At 33.7% G+C, this 27,291-nt stretch overlaps 1 protein-coding gene across 3 annotated transcripts in view; it reads right to left on the reverse strand.

The window, feature by feature from the left end:
* Positions 1-27,291, reverse strand: part of SNTG1 (syntrophin gamma 1) — a 301,816-nt gene that overhangs the window by 14,893 nt on the left and 259,632 nt on the right. For all 3 annotated transcript variants that reach the window (XM_072328347.1, XM_072328348.1, XM_072328349.1), the window contains 2 exons: positions 13,309-13,461; positions 9,335-9,427 (listed from right to left, as the gene is read on the reverse strand). In XM_072328347.1, the coding sequence (XP_072184448.1) occupies positions 9,335-9,427; positions 13,309-13,461 (246 nt within the window). The remainder of the gene's footprint in view (positions 1-9,334; positions 9,428-13,308; positions 13,462-27,291) is intronic.

The following is a 27,291-nucleotide window of genomic DNA, read 5'->3' on the forward strand; positions in this document are numbered from 1 at the left end:
AACAATTTGAGTATTATGTATTCTGATGTCTCTTTGATCATAGGGATGTAGTATACTTCGACAGTATTTGACTGAGATCTGACAGACAATATCTGTGAAGTGTACTCTGAAATCTCTTTAATTATACTTAATTTTGATTTATCGTGACTGAACCCAAAGATTTTTACACTGAATATTTGGGGATTCCACAATCCATATGAAGTGATTATGTTTCATAAAACTCCTCCCTTTTTCTTTACACAGGATTTAAAAAAAATAATAATAATACAAAAAAATAATCTAGTTGTATTTACATAAATAACATATCTACTTAAAAACAAATATAATATTTAAATTTATAACAAAATCCTGTAGTGAAAATTAATTTTGAGTTTTTTTATTAATGCTCTTATTGGGAATATAAGCAGATCATTGATTCTACACATAATACTGGTCAATCATGTCTTTATATAGTGAATTGAATCATGCCATGTTGAAAAAGACAGATTGCTCTACAAAATAAGCATAAAATAATAATAATAGCTAGAAAAATATCTTCTACATTTATTATATCTAATGTAGATTTAAATAGTCAAGCAGCATTTGAAACATCATTTTGCCTAGAAGATCCATTTTTTTAATTGTAATTAGTTTTGACCTAGTTAAGAGGTATTTTTCACACCTGCAGGTGTTTTAAAGAAGTATTGTTTTCATTGTGATCTCAGTACTTTTGTCAACTTAATTGCAAGATCATCCTCACTCATATTGGGCTGCTGATTTAGTCAACACAAAACCTCTAGATACTGGGTGTTGTCTTTTTTATTTGTTTTGGCCTAGTGATTTCTTTTTTAGTGGTTTTTTAGTATCTAGCTGATACTGTGATACAGACTGTGAGAGAGGTGAAACTCTCAACTTTCCAAAATAAAATCAAGCTCTCGTTTACCAATTAAGTAATTTTTTATGCTATAACCTGAAATGCATCTTTTACCTGCACCATGGTAAAGTTAGTCACATTCAAATTGTCTAAGTAACTGGAAGAGAGTGAAAAAAACGATATTTTAATTGTGCACAGTAACAATGCAAGTGCAAGATTTATTTTCCCGTCTCAAAATTGAAGATTGTAATTATATGAAAGCTGCTCCAAAAGTAATGTCTCCTATTTTATGATGTTGGCCCATTTGTCCCATGATGTCAAAGGCAGATGATGGTGATATAGCAGTAGAGGTTGAATCTTCTCACCAGTATTCCATTACATTTTTTTGCAGCGTGATGGATGGCAGCAGCCAGGATGTGGACAAAATGATGAAAGTGCATATGAAGCAAAGCAAAAAATGGTGTCCATTGACATTCATGGATGCTTTCTGAATGTTTGTGGAGACCAAACAGTGATATGAGCACAGTGAGGCAGAGGGTGGTGTGTTTCAACAGTGGGTTACCTCCACTGGTGCAAATTTTTATTTGCTCTATCAAATAGTGTTATTGTTCTCTTTGTATTTTTTGTAGGTTAGATGGAATTATGAGGCATTACTTTTTGAGCAACATCCCTTTCTAACACCAAAAATTCTCTACACACTTGCCCTTTCTTTGCAGAGGCTATTAAATCATCCTCATCTAAAGCATAAAGATTAAAAAGACCATTGACTATGCATAAAATGATTTCAAAATGAAAGAACTATCTGTTTCTTTTGAGTGGTTCTTAACACATCACATATTTTTTAAATTTTTTTATTTATTTTAATTTATTATTATTATTATTATTTTCCCCCAAAGACAGCTACATGAAGTAGAGCTCTTCTTGCAGAAACCAGATTAGGGAAAATGTTAGTTTTGAAGTCAGGAAATCAAGAGATTTCTAATGCTAAAACTAGTCATCTTGGCTACCACTTTTGTTCTAAAGAGAGAACTTCTGATGAACAATCATCCTATTTTGATCTGAGATGAATACTAGTTCCTACTAATACACTCTGGATGTGTATCTCACCAGTACCTACATCAGAAGTGTAACAACTAGTTCAAACTAGATGTCCAAATTGTAAATGGCTAAAGGTACGACAATTATTTAGGCATAAACTAAATCAGATCCATTAAATTTCTAAGAGTTCATAGTCAGAACTGCATGTTTCAACTGTGTAGCAAATAAAGATGATGAAGAAGGATGCAACCCAGCAGTCAGACCAATTTTAGGAAGCAGTGCCATACTTTACCTTTTCTCGCCAGTCCGTGTGCTCATTTTTTTTAAGGACTATTTGTTTTTTTAGTTAGTGCAAAATGCTTAAGCAGAGAACACAGACTGGACCTGTCTTTATTCAGTGACTACTTCATAGAGCCAACGAACAAAGAAGAAGCAAGACTTATGTGCAAAGAGTATAGTTATATAGCTACAGCTCTGACTTAAACACACAAGAAACATGAGTTTCACATGTAGTTATCTTTCATATTTCCTATGGACTTATTTTAGTTTCAAAGTCTTCAGTTCAGTGACTGCTTGGATTTCTAATTTTAAGGGATAATTCTGCTGCAATAGGAATAGGAATCTTTGGGAACAGAAATCTATACCATCGCCAAAAAAGGCAATTTTTCCATGGTTTTGAGTATCACAGTTCTTCAGAAATGTTTAGCTTTCTAAGGGAAATCTTTACATTATATATGCTACTGAATCATTCTAAATTTCAGAGGACACCTTTCAAACTAATGTTCTTTCTCATCTGACTGAAATTAATGATACTCCTATAAGTCAAACTGAAACATGTAAAAATGTCGTGTAGATCTCTGTTTTCAAGAATAAAAGTAATTGGGCCTTTGGACATCTTGTATATACCTTAATTTGTCTGTCTCATTTGTAATTGAGAAAGATGGCATTCTTGCAAAAAGACATTTTGCCCATAAAGACAGCAGCAGAAGGGAACTGAAAAGGACTAAAATATTGCTCATGTTCAGTTCTACTGTGTTACTGATCTCTGGAGAGTGTCTTACTACAAAATAATTATGGTACAAGGCAATTTTCTTTGTCAACTTCTGCAGCTTTATAACTGCAAAGGGAAGGACACAGAAGAATATGGAGGATAAAGAATAAATGTAAGATATAGGAAAAAAGAAAGGAAGTCATTCCTAATAAAATAAAATTGGACTTGTCAATTACTGAAAATATAGAAAGCTAAAAGACTATAGTTTATTTACTTAGTACTGATGGATAACCTATCAAAAATTTGTTTGCTCAGGATTTTAAGAACCATGCTGTGTTTATTTCAAAGCTACAGTAGCTGTTTGTTCAACATTTCAGTTTCTAAGTATGGAGTAAATATTTGCTCAAATGATTTAAATTCTTAAAACTTTACCCTGAAGTGAGTATAGTCGCCCTCTGCCTTCTCTGTAACTGAACTCTGGATCTCTTTTTGCTTTTTCTATTTATTTTTTTTTTTTCCACAGATCTTCAGATATGTATACTTACTTAGAAAGAGTTCCTTCCTAAAGAAATTCAGACAATTTCTGCCCTGTTACAGAGTAGACATTTGATATTAAAAAAAAAGTATATATGTTGCAATGCTATTTATTGTTTGCAATGTATTCTCTTTCTTGAAGTTCCAGGGGTTGGAACTGGATGATCCTTAAGGTCCTTTCCAACTCAAGCTATTCTATTATTCCCTGATTACGATTCAATGATACATTGATCTTCTGACCTCAGGAGGAGTTAACTGAATAGTTATTTAAAACAATAACTGGAAATAAGCTGGAAAAATAGAAATAAAAAGCATGCCTCAAATACTGTTGTGTTTTCTTCCAGATAATGAATGCAGTTTAGTAGTGTTCTAAGATATAGAGCAATGAATCCAAATGGGCATAAACCAGCTTTGCCATATTTAAATACAGGAAAAAAATAATAATAATAATAAAAAAATATATATATATACACACATATATATACATGCAGACACTTTGCAGACAGAATGCATTAAGGGATTGAAAATCACCCTTCTCTGCCACTTCTCTGCCACTTGTAGTACATAACCTAATAAAAAAGTCTGCTGTTTTCTTTTGGGGCTGTATTGAGGGAAAATAGGAAAATGGAATACATATTTTGCTATTCATAGTGAATAGACTAACAGAAAGTTATTGGATCAGACACACACAAAAGTGCAAGCTTTTTTTTTTTTTTTTTTTTTTTTAAATACACAAAGAAAATGCTTAGGGAGAACCAGAATGAAGATGTGGCAGGAATTCACAACCTCAAAGATTAGTTAGATTTTGGAAATAAGAAAACTAACTTTGGAAAAGGGAATTGTGGGAATACACCTGCATATTTAGATTAACAAAAGCTGACACAATTTTTTGATATGCAATAATAAAATGAAATCCTTTAGTATCATTGAGTGTATCTGTTTATATCACCTGTTCGGAAGTTCTGCAAAGATTACATCCACTGAAAGGAAATTAAAGCTTACTTAACAGCAACCTGGGTGTTTACACTGCATCATGTTCAATGAGACCTTTATCTCATCTATGGTCCTTCTGAATTACTAGCAGGCCAATTAACAACATGAATAGGCAATGTTAGAGAAATGTATGACTTGAAGTAGCCATCTGTAATCATAGTTCTTGGGAAAAACACTTTCTACAGCAGACACTGATATTCAGAGCTGCAAAAATTACCTAAGCAATGTCTTGGTTTGTAACTTTCAACACCTGCAACAGATATTTTACATCTTTATAGAATTTATATCTTTAAAATATATATATATATATGTGTTTAGGGCCTAAAGCATTTCAAAAGAAAAACTGTGTCTGCAGTAGATGCTGCATATCTTGTGACTATCTGTCAAGCAAGATGTAGCTGAACAGAGTCCAGAAAACTTGATTAAGCAGACAACAGAAAGGAAATTACCTACTCAGTGTTCACAAATGCTTTTGAATTCACTTTTAGCAGAATACAAGTGGAATATCAGAAGAAGAAAGAGGGAATTTTGTGCTTCCAGTGCAGATTTCAAATAGTACGAATTACTTCAAAGATGGTGGACATGTATTGAAGAAGTCCATAATGGATTTGAAGCTGTGAGGACACTTAACTAGTGGTCTTATTTCAACTTTTACATATGCTGATGGCATCATAAACATTTTTTTTTATAAAACCTAATAAACACTTCCAGTTGACATTTCAAATTTTACCTTGAGGCACCCATATGAATCATTAGGTAGATGACCTTTTCATATCAGGTGTATTACTACAGTAAATGAAGGACTGCATCACAGAAATTAATCATAGTCACAGAATTACAGAATCGTAGGTGTTGGAAATAACCTCTGGAGACCACCTAACCCAAACTCCTGCTAAGGCAGGTTCCTTAGAGTACAAAACACAGGAAAGCATCCAGACATGTTTTGAATATCTCTAGAGAGGAAGACGTCACAAACTCTCTAGGCAGTTTGTTACAGTGCTCTATAACCCCTAAAGTACAGTTTTTTCCTTATGTTTGTATGGAACTTCCTGTGTTCCATTTTATGCCCATAGGCCCTTGTCCTGTTGCTGGAAACTTTTGAAAAGAACCCAGCTGCATCCAATTTAGTCTTGCCAATTAGATAGATATTTATAAACATTGATAAGATCCCCTCTCAGTCTTGTCTTCTCCAGCTAAGACAACCCCAGGTCTCTCAGCTGTTCCTCATAATGGAGATGTTCTTTTGGGTGAAACCATGTTGACTACTCCTGATAATCTTCTCTACAGTCTGCTTGGAGATGACATCCAGAATAAAGTGCTCCATCACCTTCCCAGAAATGGAAGTGAAGCTGATTGTTCTGTAGTTACCCAGATCCTTCTTCTTCCTCTTTCTGAAGACTGGAGTGATATCGACTATCCTCTATTCCTTAGACACCTCTCTCATTCTTCATGACTCTTCAAAGGTAATACAGAGTGGCTTGGCAATCACTTCTGCCAGTTTCCTCAGCACACCCATAGGGGCCAATGGATTTGAGCGTGTGGAGTTTCCCTTGACATTCTCTGACCAGATCCTTCTTGACCAAGAGAGGTCAAGAGGACTCGTCAGACTCTTATCACCAGGGGCTTGGATTCCTAAGCTTTACTGAAGTTTTAACAGTAAAGATCAGTTTTAACAGTAAAGATCAAAGCAAAGACAGCATCTGTTAGCTGTCTTCTCAGAATCCTTCGTTATCAGAGCATCCAGCTCATTCAGTCACAGATCCATGTTTTCTCTCATCTTCCTTTTGCTACTGACATATTTAAATAAACCTTTCTTGTTGTCCTTGATTTCCCTCACCAGATTTAATTTTAAGTGGACTTTTGTCTTCCTTGTGGCATCTCTGAAAGTCCTGACAATGTTTCTATATTTTTCCCAAGCGGCCAGACCCTTTTCCCCCATTCCATCGACTTCCATTTGAGTTTTTCCATAAGCTCCTTGATCATCTGTGCAGGTCTCCTGCCACCTTTGCCTGATTTCTTACTCTTAAGGATACAGCAATCTTGAGCTTGAACGTCAACCAACTCTCTTGGGCCCTCTTACCTGACCCAGTGCTATAACCACAGGATACCTCCAAGTAGGTCCTTGAAGAGGTCAAAGCTCTCACTCAAAAAAGTCCAAGGTTGCAATTCTACTTACTGCCTTGGTTTTTTTCCATGTAAGATCCCTATTTTTACTGTCTACTCATGGTCAAATATCTTATAATAACTGCTTGGTCCATATGAATGTTAGTAGTGGATTTGGATTTTAGAACATTTGTGAAGTTTTGTCTGCAATTGGTCAGGCATGGTGGAAAAATGTATTTATTAACTGGAAGTGTAAGAAAGGAAAATAAATATTGTTTAATTACTTCAATAACATGAATATTGGAAAATCTGGCCAAAGTTCTTATCATGAACAACTTGGCCTCAGTTTAGTAGTGAGTACTCAGTATTAAAAAATAGTTCATTCTCAGTTCCGTAATGATTAAGAAAGAATACTTATAACACCATGAACACACACCTGAGAATAAAACAGAAAACCTGAAAAGTTATACTGCACAACAGTACTAAAAAGGATTTCTCAAATATGCTCAGAAGCTAATACTTGAGCTTTGTGTTCTGGTAAATATCAAAACTTCACAAATAAATAAATAGATAAATAAAAAATAAAAGTCAAATGTGAAAGAGAGTAAGGGAATATTTTAAAATGAAACCTTTTCAAAATTCTGAGTTTGTCTAAGAAACGCTATGCCCATAGAAGAGACAGATAAATTATCTTAAGATATCATTTCTCCTGAAGAATCACATCACAAGAGAAAGTTTATATCAAATTTATATTCAAGTTTTGTCTAGTTATCAAAGGAAAAAAGATAATAAAAAAAGAATTTTTGTGTACAATAGTTGTAACTGGTAAGTCTGCAACAGAAGCTTTCTCTTCATGTGATGTCATGGTCTTATGGTTTTCCACTGGTATTCCACATCATAATATCATGCAGTGCACTGGGGGTTCTAAAGTTCCTTTTCCTGGACAACACCAGACTGTTTTTGCAACTATTCAGATAGTTTATTTATGAGTATTGGGAATTTTTAGAGCACCAACACTAATTTCATCACTCCGATTTCTTCAAACACTGTTATCTCAGCTGTCATTTAATAGTGGGATTTAGAGGTAACCTGGGGATACGTATTCTTGAAAGTGTTAACAACTGCCGCAGTGGTTTACAGCAAAGGTCTGTCTATCTGTTCCAGCATCTTGTTCCCAAAAATGACTAAAACCAAAACTTGGGGAAGAGTAAAAATGCCCATACAGTTTCTCCTAACGCGATTGCCACGTATCAAAGTTTTGCAGCTTAAAAGACTTTGTAAAACTGGTGTTGCTTGTTCATTTAATGGTATTCATTAGATCTGTCCTCCAAGTACTTGTCCAAGACCCCTTCAACTTCTTTAAAATATTTTCTATCTGTAGTACTATTCTGCAACGAGTAAAAGCTGGACTGAATGAGTTATTTGACACTGAACTCTGGAGTCTATAGAATATGCCTTAAAGTTCAGTGCTAACAGAAAAAGGAGAAGCTGAATTTCATGAGTAATGGAAAAATAATAGAAGTGAGCAGGTGGCAAAAGAATCATAACTGCTATTGGTAGCCAATTTATTCATAAGTTTTATTTACTTGGGGAATTTCTATTTATTTTAGGAACGATGAAATCTGTGACTGAACACAATTTTTCCACTACAGGGACTTAAGAAAGACAACAGTTTGCACTGTATTTGAAAATACTCATTGTAAAAATTTATGCAATCTATACACAACTGGATGCAATCATTCATGAACAGTACAACATTTCACGGTAGTTCCTAGGACACTCGTATAATGTTAACTTACAAAATTAAGATGTATTCATAAAATATTGATAACAGTTTAAATTTAATTCATCTTTTACTTGTTCTACTGACTGATTTCCATTTTTTTCCTGTTTTGTTTTTCACAATTCTTTATTTGCAAAGAAATTTTGAACTCATTCGTTAGGTGGAGAAACAACACTTCTACTTCATGTGACTAAACACTTTCTGTTCTATTTTATACGCATATAACAATACTGTTGAAGAACATTAGGAGCCAAGACACAACCTACACCTGCCACAGTCACAGTAAAGTAAAATAATGGAGGTAATGCTTCTCCTATTTAGGAGCTCATGAAAATGGATTAGCATTTGTCAACTCTCTGGTATGCATGCTAGCAGAGCATGTATGTTTAACACAATGCCTTTATCTTCCACTGTGCATTCCGGTTGCCTTTTTTTCTGTATCAAAGGTAAACAAAATCAACCTTGAAAACATTAGGATTCTCTGTGTATTGAAGCCTGAGCTTTACAATCATTGGTTTCTCCCTCCATTCTGGAAGGAAACCTATTTTTAAAAGAAAACTAGCAAGCATTAAGGCAAAACTTTTTACCAGGCAAAAGCACAAGCAAGAAATACAGAGAAAACATAGACAGTGCAACTGGAAAAGACAGAAGTAAAACTAGGAGGTAAGAGTAACTTTCAAAAAACAGAAAATATTTTTTTTTAGGGGAAATAACTCCTGCCACAACATGCAGCTTTTCTCTGAATGCTGTCGGGAGCTTTGAAGATTAGCATGAGACGAGAGGTGGTTAATGATGGATTTGACAGATCATCAAGATAACACACGTTACAGAATACAAATTCTCTTATCATTTAGAAATCACATCCAAATCTAAACTAAAGCACAAGAGTTGAGAGTTGACACGAAATGGTCTGTTGCATGAGTAAAAAAAATAAAAAAATAAAAAAAAATGTTCCATTTTAAGGATGTACTGTTTACCTTAAAGTGTGAGAAATTAGGAGTTAATAGTACCACAATGGATAGAAATTTTAGATCTTTACCTTTGTTGCAGCATCAAAACAGACAAAGCCTGTGCTGAAGTCAATGGTAAGCCCCATGAGATGGCTTTCCAAAACGCAGGCATATGTCTTGCACTGTAAATAAAAAAAAATCAAAGAAGGCAGTTACCACAGAACATATTTCTTTAACTTCTTCTAGGACCAGACTTCCGTTGTTTTATTGCAATTATATCTCAAAATTAGCATCTGGGAAAAACAACAACAACACAACAAACCAATTTGTGTGTAAATAGGCCAATTTGCTGCTGAGTAACAGAAAGTCATATGCTATCAGGTGACCCACCAAAGGTGTGAAAGCTATAAATGTCCTCTAGGAAATTGAAGATTTCTCAGTTACAGTGGAGGTAGAAAAGTGACTGGTCTATTTCCTTACAACACTGAAAAAATGTTATGTATTTCACTAGCTGTATAAAATCTGACTTCAGACAGTACAGGGATGCACTTAATCATTATAATTATAAATGCATTTAAAAAAATGATAATTGTTAACCACAAAGTCAGTGATGTAACTCTGCTTTGTCACAGTCATATGGTATCTGTATTTATGACAGCACATAAAATTGTGGGGTTTATTTTTATTTATTGTAATGAGCAGCCATAGCAAAAAAACCATTATGAAAATATAAACTTTGATTCTAAATCATTGTTGTTAGAAAAGGAGATGTTACTGCCTTTGCAAACATCTCATTAGTAGAAGAAGAGCATTCATCAATAGAAAGTAACATATTTCAGAGTGATTTACCACTTAACAAATTCTCACATGCAAAAATGTTCAATTTCTGCATGCAAAGCCAAATAATTTTGCAGAATCATTTTGCTAACTTCTTACAGGATATGTGAAACAACTACATTTTCATTTGTAGACCTCCAAGTTATCTAGAACAGACACAGCCTTTACTTAAAATAGAAATTTGGCAAGGAGACATTATCTCAGATTCAAAATATGTATCGCTGTGTAATTCATCTGACATCCCCCTCGGCAGCAGCAGTCTACGATACACACTGAGCTGGCACAGCTACATCTAGAACAACATTGCTTAAGCATAGCTCTGTGCCTGAGCAAGTATGCTTCACTGAGAAGATTTATGAGAAGCTGGACTTCTCAGCCTGGGCACAGTGTTGCACTGAAAAAGCTACCCAGTTCCCAGGCTGTAGGCTCTTTCTGCAAAACAACACACAGCTTGTGGAGAAATGCCTAGTTCAGCACAACATGGGCAACTACAGCAAGAAAGTACATCATAAAGTGCAGGCTACTAATGGAGTGGCTGATTGTATGAAGTAATTAATCCTTGGAGACTTTATAATTAAGAAGTTTGCATATATTTATCATGTAACTTTAAGAGTGACTGGTAAAAAATATTGTGAAAGTTTGGCTTTGATAACTGCTTTTTCACATAAAGGTCACAAAAAAAAAAAAAAAAAAATATTAAACAGAAGCACCCCCCCTCTCAAAAGATAGCGGAAAATAATCCAGCATTCATTTCTTGTTCTTTCATACAATACAGTATTTTAAGTTGAGTTTATGAATAATTCAGCAGATCAGGGGCTGAAGGAGACTCTACTTCCTCAGTAACATCCAGTTTAACTTATGGAAAGAATGATAAACTGTAAGCCTAGTATAAGCTATACCTGAAGCAAAGAGAAACCAGACAATAAGTCCAAGATATAAGTCATGACTCAAACTTCACCTTCAGAGGAGACAAAGAAATAAAGCATGGTACTACAAAGCAGCTTACATAATAATCTTTACATTGGGTCACAAGCAAATACAATACAAATCAAAACAGCAAAGAAAAAAAATGTTGATGGATGTGGTGAAAAATTTAGCATAAATAGTAGGAACTTTACGTGAACTTGACAATCATAGAATTGCACTTCATTATATATATATTTCAGTTTCATCATTCTTCATAAAGCTGTTAGATAGGAAAAAGGATCTCCAGTTTAACTTTTTAATAATTTTTAAATAGTTAATTATAAAAAGCTATCAGTTACTTTTGCTACTCTAAATAAAACTAAAGAGTGACTATAACACATTATGATGACACACAGTATAGTGCCATATAACAAATTATTGCCAAATTATTATCAGCTTTATTCTTTCTGCAAAACAAACAAACAAACAAACAAACAAAAAAAAAAAAAAAACCAACACAACAGCAACAAAAAAAAGTATCTGTTGGCCTAACTCATGTTTTAGATAGATATCTGGCAAAAGCCACGAATTAGGCTTAAGTAGAATTTATACATATTTCTAGTGAGGCATTTTTTAAATATTTGTATTTGCTATATATTCTTTAGATATATATAAAATTTGAGTCTTGTTTAAACTCAGTAGAGGTTAATTCCAATTTGTATTAGTTGAGAAACTCTGTCATTATTTGCATGATTGTAACATAATATGCAAAACATTTGAATAATTTTAAATGGTTGTTTTAAACAGCAGTTACATTCTCAAAATTACATGATTTCATAGTACAACAAACCTGCACACAGGTGGACTATCATTCACATGAAATATGAATATTTATATGAAGATAACTGCATAAAACAGAACTTTAGGAAACATTTACAGTTGATGCCTTCATTTGAACCTGCTCACTTCTTTTTTCCTCTCAGAGCAATGAAAGTTCTTTCCTGAGACAAATTATATCACTGGTTATTCAAACCAGGATTCATATTCATCTGGAAATTGATGGATAAAAGCAGCAACAGTTTGCTGAAAGAAAATAGGGGAACCAAGGCAGGTTATATTATTTAAAAAAAAAAAAAAAAAAACACAACATTTTGTTTTCTTTCATTTCCAAACTGGGATACAGAAAGAGAAGCAAGAAAGAGCTGGAATTATAAATGCATGTTCCACAGTAATAATCAATCACAAGGTGGTTGTTTGTCCACTTTTTCAAAAGTGCTGTAATCACTTAGACTTGGGAAATAAATATCTTGACCTCTTAACTGCTACTCTGAACATCAACAGTGAAAAAAGTTAAAAATCTGAGGTTAAGTCTTTTAGAGAATCTCTTTTTGGGAGATGGGAGAAATGTTGAATAAATGAAGTTCTCATACCTGAGCTAGGAATGCTACAGAATGATTCAGTATCAGAGACAAATAAATATGAAGTGAATTCTGGGTTAAAGGTTATTTTAGTAAATTGCCGTATCTTCTTTTATTGATGGCACAGCAGGCTTTCTGTGAACAACATTTCTGATAGTTTTACAGGATAGACAAAGCATCTTAAATATTTAGTAGCAGAGGTATGTGCCATTGAAAATCTTATACAAAAAAAACTACATTTGCACAACAACCAGAGCTCACAAGGTAAGACTAGTTCCTGTGAATGGTAGGAGAGTACATCAACTTCGAAAGATACAAATGGAACCTTCACAGATTCCTACTCCAGCAAAGGTAATTCGCATTAATTAGCTCAGTCCATCTGCAATATTGGCTGATGGGTCATAAGAATATATATATATAAATATATATTATATATATATTATATATATATAGTATATGTAGTATATATATATATTTAGAGCTAACAATATGTCTAAATAAAAATAATTTAAAAAGCCAAAACAACTGTCAAAGCTTGTGTTAACATGAGGATGCAAAAAATGATAGCATGCAAATTGAGTATTAGCCAATGTTTTAACAGGGTAATACACTAATCATTTTGTAGGAGTGCATACAGAACTTATGGCAACTTCAATTGTTGTCAAAACCTGTTCAATCCACATTATTTTCAATGCTGGGAATGTTAAGATATCCACTAGGATTATAAGTTCTTAATCATAATTTTTGTGATTTGTTTTCCTCAGATTTTTTTTTTTTTTTTTTTCTTCCAGTAATAATGATTTGAGAGTTCCATAAGGACAGAGAATTTATTCATTTAAGTCTTTATTTTGTCATAAACTGTTAATGTACCCGAAGATAATCATCAAGGCAGTTGTTCTCACCTGTATCCGTTCAACTTCTAAAAAAGTTGCTGTCTGGAATGCTTTTTCCCATAGTGCTAGGTCAGACTCTAATTCCACGGAAAAGTAAAGATCTTCTCCAGATTCAGATTGGACACCAAAACAATGTTTCCGCCGGTCCAGTAGATCACTGTCCTGATGAAAACCTGAAGTTATATAATCTGGCATACATCAAGAAATACTTCTTTTATTGCAAATATGACCCAAATGTAGCCTAAGCATGGGCACCAGAAATAATTTTAAACAGGATTCTAATATTCAGGATGGTACAGAACAACATAGTATATCTGGCATAAAATTCACTATTTTTAACAAATTGTCAGAAACATAAATGTCTTCAAATTAAATAAATAATACAAAAGGCAACCACTTTCTATTCATGTGAGAACGAAAAGATCAGTTTCTTTAACCGGTGTGACTCTCCCATCCTAGTTTGAAAGGCTGGCCAAAGGAAGCAAGGAATTTATTTAAGTATCTAAAAAGTCTATCTGTCCTTCTTTACCTATGGAGGCTAGAGAAAATAAATCCATATTTTTGATGGTTTAAATACCCAGTGCAAAATTTTTATATGGCTATATATTACCAGCAGAGACTATGTTGGCTGCCAGGGATTAGTTTGCTAGCTTTGGAGCTGGATAAGGAAGTTACTTTTGGCTTTACTTTCAATACAATAGCATACAGTGAATGTCTGATTGCAGAAATATATGACATTTAATGATTGCTAGCAAATCAAAGAATAATCAGGTTAATCAGAAAATATATCTTAAATGTTTTTCAAAGGTTTTTCTTTTCCTGATAGAGGATAATTTATGCTAAAATTCTATCATGTAATTTGTCCTTGTGAAAAATATCCTTGCAGAAAATGTTTTAATTAATGTTGTCCCTACTACAGCAAAGCATCTGTCATGATCCACAGGCTCACCAGCTGTCCTTGCAAACAGTTCTGAAAATTTGGTTACATGTAGCTTGGGTGAAATTTTTACATGTTATCCTGTGGCAGAGGTCATAACTGAGATCAGCAAAAGACTCCCAGGATAGCATCGCCATCTGGTCATCACAACTTGAACAGACCAAAGGGACCATAACTAGTAATACAAGCCTTGTAATGTTCAAGCAAACCTGGTGGAGACTACCAGGACATCAAACTGGCAGAGAACGAAAACATACAAAACAGGAATCTCTGTGATAAATTATTACACTTGAGCACTACCTTCCTCCTTTTCATTCAAGTGACAGACCTACTCAAGAAGGTTAGGACAGCATCTATTCCTGGGTGCTGATGGTTCAGAATTCTTTTAGTGTCTAGAAAAAACAGCTGTGAAGGCAATACAGCCTCACTTTTAAATCACTATGACAAAACTGAGTTGTTTAGAATTTAAAATGATCAACTGCTGTGAAGCAATGATCTCCTTTGTTACTTATCTTCCATCAATTCCTAAGCTAAGCACCTTAACAGCATTAAGTAATGGATAGAAGGATAGAAAAAACAGTATGAAAATAGGCCTTTTGATTTTAAAAACAGCATATAGAAAATAAATACAGACTATTCACTTGCATTCAGAGGGCTATGGAAGCAAACTTGTTAGATGTAGCTAAATAAGTCTGTCTCCTATGGAAAATGCTTATCTGTCAATTCTGATTACAGTAGGTTTTGGCCAGCATTCAAAATGCAGGTCATAATGTCTGGGTTGATAACAATGACAACTCTGTTGTACTGCCTGCTCAGCCTTGAAGTATACAGAACAGAATCACTACGACAAATGTTTAATCTTGTGAAAATGTGCATCGACATAAAACATACCATCTAGTACCTGGCAATATTAACTCATAGAACTACTCAGGTTGGAAAAGACCTCAAAGATCATCAAGTCCAACTGCAACTCTATCAGGAGGGACTGGCTGAATGAAGGTGATGGCCAATCCAGCTTCCTTCTTCCAAGGAAGTACAGCCACTTCATACAGAGTAACAATACTTCTCAGCTAATAGGTCTTTAGTGGAGTCTTAAATTAATCACAGTCCCAGAACTACACCTCATTGATATGCTTATTGGGCCATAATCAAATAGACCTATTCAGGACAGAGTTTAACAAAACTAATGTGTAAGGCAAATGTAGTTTGCAGGGAAAGATTTAATTCTCCATACCTGCAATTTCAGACGAAACTAAAAATATTTTGAATTCATTTCCACTTATTCTTGACAAGAGGCAATAGAGAAAAAAATGTGAGTAATTCAACTGTTCATATTTTGAAACAATGCTACAGCACTATGTGGGATTACAAGAATTGCTGTCACTTCAAGCAACTGAAGCAACAGACCCTGATTTTAAATGGGAGGAATTACAGTGCCAGGTTCCAGAAAGCATATCTCTATGTCTCTGCTTTGCTGGGCAAAGTTAAGGTTTGACTCTTTTAAATTATGCTGTTAGACTTTTAGATTTTTACTGCTGTTTTTTGTTTGAGGTGTTTTTTTTTTCTGTTTTGTTTTGTTTTTTCTCCCTAGTATGAATATGCTGGCTATGTAAAAGAGTTGTGCTCTTTTATAAAATGAAAATGAAAGTGTTAAAAGTTTTATTGAGACTCTGTTAAAATGTGTTTGAAAGTGCAAGAACCTTGGAAAAGTCTTTTCAAGTGATTAAATAAAAGCCTGTGCATGTTATTACTAATATTGATAGCAATAACTGTACTAGATCCTGCTGAGCATTTCATTAATCCTAGTGATTAAGTAGGAAAAAGAGAGATAAAATGGATCTGGAATATTAACCCATGCTTTTGCTATTTACACATGAACATGAGAAAATACAGCATTTATAGAAGATCTAATCTACACAAGGTAGCTCAGTAGCTTACAAAAAAGGTTATTAGTATTATTAGTATTATTATTTCAACCACTACATCAGACTGTGACAAATTACACACAATGTACATATTAACAAAACAGAGCAAAGCTATAAAAAAAGATGAAAAATAAAATAAAAAAGAAAATTTCCTCATACCAGAAAATAACACGGGAAAATTATCTGAAACATTATGGGAATTTATCTTTTATTTGAATTGAAAAAAGGGAAACAAACCAAAATGCATGACAATCTTCCAAAACAAATATATATTTTAATTAGTTCTAATCTGATGATCTGAATGTACTTGTGATTTTGATATCCCTTGTCATGGACACACTAACTGTATGGTAAAAATGATAACAGTGAAAACTAAATCCAATCAAATATATTTGAATGGCATAATTTCACTTACAATGATATGTCTCCATACAGATGAGATAATAACTTCCTCTTTAGTAGTATTTTCTTCTGTTTGTAAAAAGAATTTGATGTCCCTGCAAGGCTCTCTTTAGTACCGCTTCTACTCCTTTTTGCTTTTAAGACTTTTCTTTAGGTTTTTATTTGTGCTCAGGAGTGTAAAAAGTGGAGTCTATATACCAAGTCACAGATTTAACTCTATTTTCACTTATAGTGTAGGTTACTGTACGAAACAGTAAGTAAACAAATTTTAAAAACAGCTATTCAAAAGTCCTAGGAAAGGTAGGAATTTAAAGTGAAATTTTGTCTCAGGAAATTACCCAAAACTCCCTGCAAGTATTAGATGAACCTACCAGTGACCTTAAAAATAGGCGTAGCTTAAGCAGAAATCATGCTAATTGACTTTTACAGAATAGTTACTTTAGTTAAATATAAAATAATGCTCTATCAGTTTAAATGTAGTTACAACTTTGTATTTTGACCCCGTATTTTTATTATCACTCACAAGTCAATTATAGCCAACAGCTAATTTCATCTTATTTTTGAGCCATCTTTCATACTGGTAATGATCAGCTGTACCATTTGTCCCGTTGTTCTCAATGTGAATTAATACAGACTTTCTGAAGATGAACAGTCAGAAAGCTTGTAGCAGTATGCTAATTTCCTACTGGAAGGAAAGCAGCCCTGCTGAAGAATGAGTGGTGAGAAAAGTCTTTGGCTTATACCCAGCTTCAGGGTAATCCAGCATCTCTGCTGACAGGATGGTATGACTCCTGCTTGCCTAATTAATAATGATGTCCATGTTAAGTGAGAGTAATAAATTTGTCTAAGGGAACTCAGCATGGCTCATTAGGCAGGTCCTTTCAAATTAAGGCAGAATGCCTCTTTATCACTAAGCAGTGACATCACTTTCTCTACAGCAAGAGAATTTTCTTCCTCTTTGAAATACTCTCCAGAAATATCAGTACTTCTTTTTTGATTACATGTATCTTTTCATTTTATGTATGATGGATACAATGAATACTCATATTTGGGCTATTTGTTAAATCCACTAAGACGTAAGAGACCCTGAGCTCTGACTGCAACCAAGCCCAATTGTTCTATTCTACAATGGTTTGTGAAGGATTAAACAAAACTATGTTCATGTGTTCCATGTAGGACCTTTACCCAGAAGGACTTATTTGAGAAATCTTAAGCACTGGTTCTCCTGTTAAATACAGGATATATATATACATACACATATATATGTATGTATATGTATACATATACATACACATATATGTATATAATGTCATAATGTCCAAAGTAATTAGGAAGTGGAACTGTATACACCAGCAAAAATTTTTGACATGAGCCAAAAATTCAAAACCATTCAAAACAGAGTTCTATACACAGACAACAGACCTTGATATATTTTATTTTCTCTTTTAAAGTAAGGTAAAATGTTTGTAATACTGATTATAATTCTTAATAATGCAGAGCTGAAAAACCCTGCTTCCTTTTTTGACTACTTTAGACAGTCCCAAAACAAAAAGAAATCTGTCCTATAGAACTCTCTCCCATCAGATCAAGTGTGCAATAACATTAAGATGACTGTAAAAAATGATCACATTATGTCTTTACACCTGCTGGCACTAGCATCAGAACACTGATTATTTTACATTTATTATCTCCATCTACATAAACAAAACTCCTTTCTAAGGGATTCTAATGATCTATTTCTTCATCTGAAACTTTGGGAACACTCTTTTCAGGCATCACCATTAGTTGCTATGGTGATAGTTCTAATAGCATTTACAGGCAGCAGGAAACTGATTCAGTCCAAAGGGAATAAAAGAGATACTCCTCCAAAAAATACTCATTAATCAAATAAAAAACACCCCACGTCACTTCCATGCAAGCATATACAAACATGTCATCTTTTCTGGACCCTTCTGAATTTTCATGTCAAAAATATACAGAAAAATGTTGCAGTTGCATAAAATTGTTTGTTTAAATAGCCACAGAATGCCAGCTAACCTAAAACAGGGCATCATGTTTTTCATCATTAAAATTTTATGAGGATATGCATTCTGAATGGGGAAAAATAATTATGAATACAGGATAAGTTTTAGTTTCAATTAAATTTCCATTAGAAAGATCTGTCTGATTGCTTAGCAGAAATAAAATGTTAATTCCCTGTAACCTACTAGGTACAGTAGTAAACACAAATGTAAAATTAATTTCCTATTCTTCCTGATTAAAGGATAAGATTGCAACTACGGTAGTAGGAGGACGGTTGGACTAAATGATCTTGTAGGTCCTTTCCAACCTTGTGATTCTATGATTCTTTGATAATGCAATTTCAAAGATTCACTTGAATCAGAACATGAATCTGAATATAGGCTCCCCCTGAGTTAGGGCCATAATTACATCTGTTTCTTCTGTAATAATATCCACTACCAAATGTGTTTACTTTAATACCATAGGAGGACAATTTTCAAAAGTTGTCATTAAAGAAAGAGATTCATCTTTAGGGGCAAAGAAAGTACCCTATTCTAATACTTTCCAGTGAAGCCTTTGCAGTCTATGAAAAAGAAGATTCGATAATAAGGCTGCAAATAGAAAATAGTTACACAATTAATAACTCTATTTTCAATGTTGGTTCTGCCTATTGAGAGTAAGTAGCATGCAGACTTTGCACCAAAGCAAATAGCAATTAGTTGTCCCTGAGACAGAAACAATCTATTTCACATGATGAACAGAGCACAGATCTAGTGAAAAATACAATATAATCACTGTTGTGTGAAGGTCTATGAAGCTTTGTTCTTTACATAATAAAACTCCAATGTCTTGCAATAAATTTAATTATCACAATAGTCAGTTAGGAAGGTTTAACCACAATGGAAAGTGTTTCTGTGTTTCTGGAATAAACTCAATTAAGGATTGTGACCAGAAAGAGGACCAGACAAGAGAAAAATGACACACTGAAGAAAAATGCTAAAAAAAAAAAAAAAAAAAAGCCTGCAAAAACGGATGTGTCAGAACATAGTGAAGAAAACACTAAAATGCATCACAGATCCTGAAAAGTGCCCTGCTCAGACTAGATCAGCACTCAAACTTTTGATAAATCTTGAACAGCAACTAGGATGTAAAACATACACTTGCTTTTGTAGGGTATGCTCATTCATTATTTTTCTTTCACACTTAATTTTCATTCTCTTTCATCATTCCTTTTGCCTTATGTTAGAAGTTAAAAGTTGACTTTACACCACACGGATGTTGTAACACCCCTGTGGGTCTCATAAATAGGCAGTAAAAAGCAATTACTTAGATGGAAAAGTTGGTGTCTTTAACGAGCAGACAGTTTCCAAGAATCATTTAAGTATCTGTTCTGTATCTGTTATTCTTTTTCTTTTATTCCATGCCCTTATCTTGTTATTCCTCCTATGAAGCAGGATCACTCTAACAGTGGCAGCCCCAACCCACCTCAGTTTACTCCGTTTTCTGAAGAAGAAACGGTTTATGCTATCTTAATATTATTTATTAAAAACCCAAATACCTCCTTTAAAAACAAAGAACATTTACCCTTCTAAAGTTAAAGGGAAACAGAAAAAGCCTTACTTAAAAGTTTTATATTTAAAATATCTTTTTTTTCCCTGAACCAAATAAACAAGGCCTGATACGGCAGCAGTTGTCATACAACTAATAAAATTTTTTGCTTTCAAAAGAGGCAAATCAAAAAAGGATTCCATCACTATATACAGTGACAAAGAAAAATCACAGAAAACATGGAAGATCAGGTAAGAAACATGTTTATCTGGAGCACATCTCAGTTCAAGGAAGGAGCAGCTACACAGCCCCGTAAGCTTAAAAGAACCCAGTGATAGCAATTCAGCAGCTTCAGTAGTTCTATTTTAGTACTGAGTGATACTAGCACCTGACATTTTTCCTTATTGTATAATTAAAGTCAACTTTATGATGGTCTTAATACCAGTGGACAAGGGGAACATTTATTATTTCTACTGTTATCTTATACCAAAATAAGTTAGAGTGGGAACAGAACCTCATTTCTCTGGAGACATTAAACACATCTACCTTTAGAGCAGCAGGACTTAAAATCACTTCAATTACTTAGAACTGAAACCCTCAGCAGGGTCTTTCTTCCAAGAACAGACAGGACTTGCTGAGCCCTGGATAAAAATGAGATGTTCCCTAGATTTAGTATTCGTTAAAGGCACTCATAACTTATGCCACCTATGCATGAGTTTGCGTAAAGTGCTTTATTGGAATCATATCAGCATGTAAGCATTAGTCACAGAGCAAATTACATTTATATATCGATACTTTAAATATTTGAGTATACTGGCATCCACACTGGAATAGGGTCCCCAGGGAGGTGGGGGAATGTGCTTAAAAACCATTTGGATGTAGTGCTCAGGGACATGATTTAGCAGAGGGTTGTTAGGGTTAGGGTACTATAATTGGGCCTGATCTTTAAGGTCTTTTCCAACCTAAACAATTCTATGATTCTATGATTTTAAAATTTATCTAGCATTTTCTATGTCTCTTATGCTTTATACATCCTTTTCCTAGAAACAATATTTGAAGCAATAATATAAATTATTTTTCTCTGCAAAACACAACTTGCATTTTGCAAGGACGAAGGCTGGCTATTACGTGCCTTTATGGGGATGAAGAACAAAATTAGAGGACCTTTAAATGGGAAAATTAACATAATTGTATTTAAGCAATTTACACAGTAACAGCTAAAAATGAGGAACAAATGGCATGCCTGGTCCTGATTAATACTGTAGTGAGAAAAGTATAGCTGCACTGATGGGAATGAATGATTCACCATCCTGACACACTGCCAACATAGACTGTCATTCATAATTACTCTCACATTTCATTTCAGATCTGACCTGACACCTGAATATGGTTCCTGTTTAGTGCTAAATAAAATATGCTGTTTATTGTACATTTTTGAATGTTTTCGCATGACACACTTAAGACAGAGGGGAATGACTGAATGATAGAAAGCATTTTCTCCCAATTACGAGGAGATGCTTGGATTATGCTGAGGAATATCAGTAACTCAAGTAAACAAAGCAAACATGCTTTAAGTAAATGGTAAATGTAGCATTTTCTACTGTTCTTTACAAGTTACCTAAAAAAACACACACAAGCATACTCAAAAGTTGTACATAATTTGACTGCATATTAAAAAAGTAATAGAGGAGTTACAAAAATACAGATTCAATTCAACAAGCTTTGAATTACAGAAGCCAATGCCATCTGCCTATTCCTAAATCCAGTGATATAAGTATCTTCTGGGTTCAGTTTTTGAAGTCTTGACCAATACCACCATTGGAATTATTTGACTACCAAAGGGGCTTTACTTGTCACCATAAAGCAACAGGTGAAACAAGCGTCTTCCAGAATAAATTAACAATATATATTCATGGCAAACCCTACCACTGATTCTGCCGAAAATGACTCATTGATACAGTTTAATGTCAGAAGTGATATAATCAGATTATCTTGCATGAAGACTTATTTAATATATATAAGATTTTCGTCTTTGTGCTGTTGGTATCCCATAGTATCAGATTGAATACAGCTGACAGTACAGAAAAAAAAAAAAAAAAGTTTTTTCTTGCAGCATTTCATTCCATTGATTAATCATAAGATGTTAAAATTTCTGACTTCTTCCTAATTTGAACTTCCCTAGATTTAATTCCTGCTTTTTCTCCTATTTTATCTTTATTGTTTTAGGATGAATGAGTTCTTCAGAGCTCTTTATTCTTCCTCTTAAGGTACTTGAACCCATAATAAAAAAAAAACAACACATAGTATTTTTAATAAATTAATTCTTATGCCTACCAATTTATGTATCTTTCCACCAGATCTAAATTATTTGTATCTTCAATAATGTTCTTTTCCCATCAAGCGCAGCCCACTGCTATGTTACCACTACTGAGGCATAATGAATAATTTAATGCAATATAATTAAAATGTGATTATTGTACCTCTCCTGTTTTAGTAATTGCATGACAAATTAAATTGTCTCCCCCAAAATAGAGAACATGAAAATTTTTTACACTTATACATATTTTTACTAGGTCCTTTGAGGTCTTTTCATAGAATCTTCTTTATTATCCACTACTTCAGATTGCATTATATTACTATTCTAGTATTCAAATGTGATTTGTCTTTGTTTTACGTTACTTTTTCACTACCTATCTAGAGTTCAAATACTGAATTAGGTTATAAGAGATCATTTTATGATTTGATGTCAGAAAAACTATTTTGAAAAGTCAAAATAATGTTTTTTTTTTTAAAATCTTCTCTTTTTTTTTTTTTTTTTTTTTTTTTAATATTCAGAAGGTTCTAATGAGATTAACAATAACTTTTTGCTGTCCTTAGGTTATGTCTCCTTTCTTTTCCTTGTAATGTGACACACATACACACACAAAAAAAGATTACAGAAATAACAAAACAGATTTACCAAAAGGACTTTAATAAATTGAATCCACAAGTTTTAAACCACATGACACCTTAATCACTGATTGAGATGTACGAGGTCCTGCCTTGAGGTTGAGAGAATTGCAGAAATTGAAAATGGCATCTCAGTTTCACACACAGTTCATGAGAAGACTTCGGAATTAATGCAAAGGAGAACACACAATATGGATACAGGCAAGTATGAGGAAAACCTTTGCCATGGTTCTCAATTTTATTTAACACATATTGCCTTCCTGATGACTAAATCGGTGAAGTCCTTTGCTGGCTGGTAGACATTAATACTTATTTAGCGATTTAATATTTTACTGTCACTAGAAGTGGTATTCTCTCATACTAAAAATCTGAAATATTAATGTGCATTCAGTAGGATCAGGCAGTTCATATTCTCCACTTCAGTGCTTCTGTCATGGAGAGAAACTTCAAATATCTCTAACTGATGAAAACTACAATACCATTTGAAAGAATAAACTTAGGATAGAAAGTTTCTTTACTCAAAATTCTTCTAGTGGCATTCACCAGGATTTTTGACAGAATTAGGGACTGGAAGAAGGAACAAAATGTTTGGTGAGAGATTCAGTAGTAAGTCCTGTCCTTGTTGTACAGAGGACACTTACTGAAGTTTCCAGGCTACAGCAACAGAAAATACTAGCGTGCAGTCTCACTCACTCCATGGAAAATTCATATGAAATTTAGCACAGCCCACTTGCAAGTCCTCCTACTTTAAGTAAATCCTATCCACAGAAGCTGCATCTGTACTAATAAACAAAGTATGTATGGGACTACCTGTTGACACTATAGCCAACTGACAAGGGCCACAGCCTATTCATACATTGAAAATCTTAAGCACTGGCAGGTGGTGAAAAATTGCATTGTGAATCACTTAATTTGTAAATGTATGTGTGTAGGTATATACACACAGTTGTCATTACTCATATTTCCCTCTATTTTTTCCATCCTAGCAAACAATTTTTTTTAATCTAAACCTATGAGCTCTACTTTTTTTTCTAATTCCTCTCCAGGTTAAACCACAACAGGAACATTCTTATAAAAACTGCTCATTAGAAATCACTTCTTAACTGATGAGAAGTTCAAACAAGTGAGCTAGGAACTGTATGGGTAAGTGTTAAGTGGTGTATTTGGTCCAAAAACTACTGTGATCACACAAAAAATAGTTAAGAAAATTATTATTAGTATTATTGTGATTGTATCACTCAAATTGGGAGTGAACTGCAATATTTATTCCTAGTAAATGAGTATCTTGAACAGTTTGAATTTAAACAGGAATATGGAACTAAAACCACTCAAGATACATTAACTGATAATATCCCACTGCAAATCTGTACAGTTACACAATTGTGTAGTTATACAATTATACAGTCAGTAGGTAAACAGAGTTTAGACAGATGTTTTGCATGAAAAAAATATTGTGATAGAAAGATAACATGATAAATGGAAAATGCTCACCAATATTAAAGATTCACAGTGAACTCTACAAAGGAGAGATCTCCAGAAAAAGAGATCCTGCCTTAGTGGTAGCCAGCCCTTAAATGAGATCTGGGAGAGGTGGAGCCAAGCTCCACCCCTTCTGATAGCACAGCTGAATTACCTTCACCTGTGCTCCTGCAGCTGACTCATTGCTTGCCTCAGGTGGTTAATCAGAGGTTCAGGCTGTGATCAACAGTTTCCTATACAAAACTGATTAAATATTTTCCTGTCCAGAGATGTATGATTATCTCTACTGAAGGAGAAGCACAGAACAGTGTTATCTTCCCAATATTTCAGAAAAGAATGGCATAAACTCAGTAGTTCCAATGGAAGAACAGTGAATGTAGAAAAGGGAACACTGCAGTAGAAGAGTCCAGGTCTCTTTCCTCAATGTTTTTAATCAGGATTCTGAAGTTACTATGATATATATATATATCTGTGAATATAGCCTTCGATTTTAACATCCAATTTTTTCTCCAAGGAAACAAGTTTATAATAAAAGTAGAATGTGAGATACGATAGAAGGGAAGAAGTAACAGTCTAAATTTTTTAAGTTCCCTCTGCTTTGGTAATATCCATGGAGAAAATCTGTCTTGTAAAAATGCATCTGGACACTTATGATGCTGGCAGAAAAGCTGAACAAAGACGTAAGTAACTACAGAGGTTCAGTGAAGTAATAGTAATGGGAAGCTATTTTTTTTTTTTTTTTTTCTTTTCTGGTTTTACTTGCTTTAATTTTTAGTGAAGCAAGGGGTAAATATTGTGCTATCTGCTGTAGAAAGCTAGAAGATGATGAATGTTAACATACTGATAATTTCATTGCAGAGATTTTTTCTCCAATTAAAAAAAAATACAAAAAAAAAAAAACAACAGAAACGTTTCAAACACTTCAAGATTTTATGAATGTTATCATGCTTAGATAATAAAACAACCGAATACAAATAACATGGTAAACGCATCAGTAATATTGTTATATCACTTAATCAGCAATTGTCCCTTTGCTGGATCATCCAATGTTAACACAGACTGCGAATGAAGGCGCTTAAGGGAGCTAAAGTAGTCTGAAGAACTAAGTGATAAGAAAGAACAGCATCTTTGCACTCTTTACTGTGCCAGGAAGGTGTTGATTCAGGTTTTACAGTGTTATGGTCTGTGCTCTGGTTGACTTGTCAAGCCCTACTTTTATGTAATGAACTTCTCTACAAAGTTGAAATGAAAAAACATAAATAAACCCCTACAATAGTACACACAAATCGGACAAAGGAGAAGAGGAAAAAAGAAAAAAAGAATAAAAATGAATGAATTAGGAGAGTATCAGCAACGTAAGATGGCAGAAAGAAGGAATAGAAGAAAGAATCCTGAATTAGAAAAAGTACACATCATAGGTGCAAATAGAATAACAAAATCTTTGGATAAAGTCACAAGAAGGAATTGTCCTCACTCCTACAGGCTTAAATCTTAAGAGAAGGTGCTAGGTACTTATTGTTTTCCATACTGAACTTCTGAAGCAAACAGAGACTGCCATTAAAATAAAAAGACATATAGCAACAGAATTCAAATCTCACTAAGAATGACTGTGTTGTTAGTATAGTAGTTCATATTACCTCCTGAGTGCAACTGCTCCTGTTAATTTTATTCCTACTTGAGACAGTCAAAGTTTGCACACACCTGATAGTTAACCACAGTCATCCCCTGTCCAAACTAATAGTATAAGAATGCCTTTGCTTCTGCTATTTCTGATTGCTAACAGGTTTATTACTCAGATTTAAAATTAGCTTTCTTATTTTTGAAGTCTCTGATGTAAAAAGCTTCCATATTTTACTGAGTCATTCCATCTGCAGTCTGCCTCCTAAAGGAATGGAGTGCACCTATATGACCTACAAAAACTAGAAAATGTACCATGTATGTCAGTACAAGGTCTTCCCAAAGGGACACGCTTATTTAAAATATATTTTTTCATACCTCTTGATACTAGACTCTGCCTGGATAGAAAGTAAAATCCAAATTACCTCTTACAAAAATTTTGACCTACAAAATACAACATGGGAAAGCACTTCAGATGAATGGAAAGAGACAGTTTTTCATCTCTTTTTTTTTCCTTCCCTCTCCCTCACATTTTAGATTTAGAAATGCTGAACATCTGGAAAATTGTTTTTCAATTATTTAAAAAGAGAGAGAAGAAAGTATGCATTAATTTTGAACAAAATCAGAAAAAAATAAATACAGTGTACTGTAACAGGTCTATTCAATTTGCTACTCATTGATTTAGATTTCTAAACATTTAATTAGCTCTCCCATATCCTATAGTTAAGGTAAACTGAAACAATTAGAAAAAGGACAAATGATTTTAGAATGGTATTTGATACGTTAATGACTCTGCTGTCTGCCTTAGTGCAATCTTGCATTGGAATTATGAATTGCTTCAACACATTAGAAAGCAATAGAACTGATCTGTATTTCTTTTAATTCCTCAATTAGGAAAAGTTGTATTGATTGACTGTGCCAGTAAAGCAGAGACATAAAACTCTTTCAGTAGAAAACACATACTGCACTATAGAGAAATAAAACATTTTCCCAGTTAAAAACAAAACAAACAAACAAACTAACTAACTAAACAGTTTATTTACAATTTTGTTGTTCTTTTTGAAAACATTTCTTCTGAATTTTGGATCTGTATCTAATGAGCTCAGGACTTATGATATTGATTCATAAGGACAA

The sequence above is a fragment of the Excalfactoria chinensis genome, chromosome 2, assembly GCF_039878825.1.
Source record: "Excalfactoria chinensis isolate bCotChi1 chromosome 2, bCotChi1.hap2, whole genome shotgun sequence".
Taxonomy (NCBI): Eukaryota; Metazoa; Chordata; class Aves; order Galliformes; family Phasianidae; genus Excalfactoria; species Excalfactoria chinensis.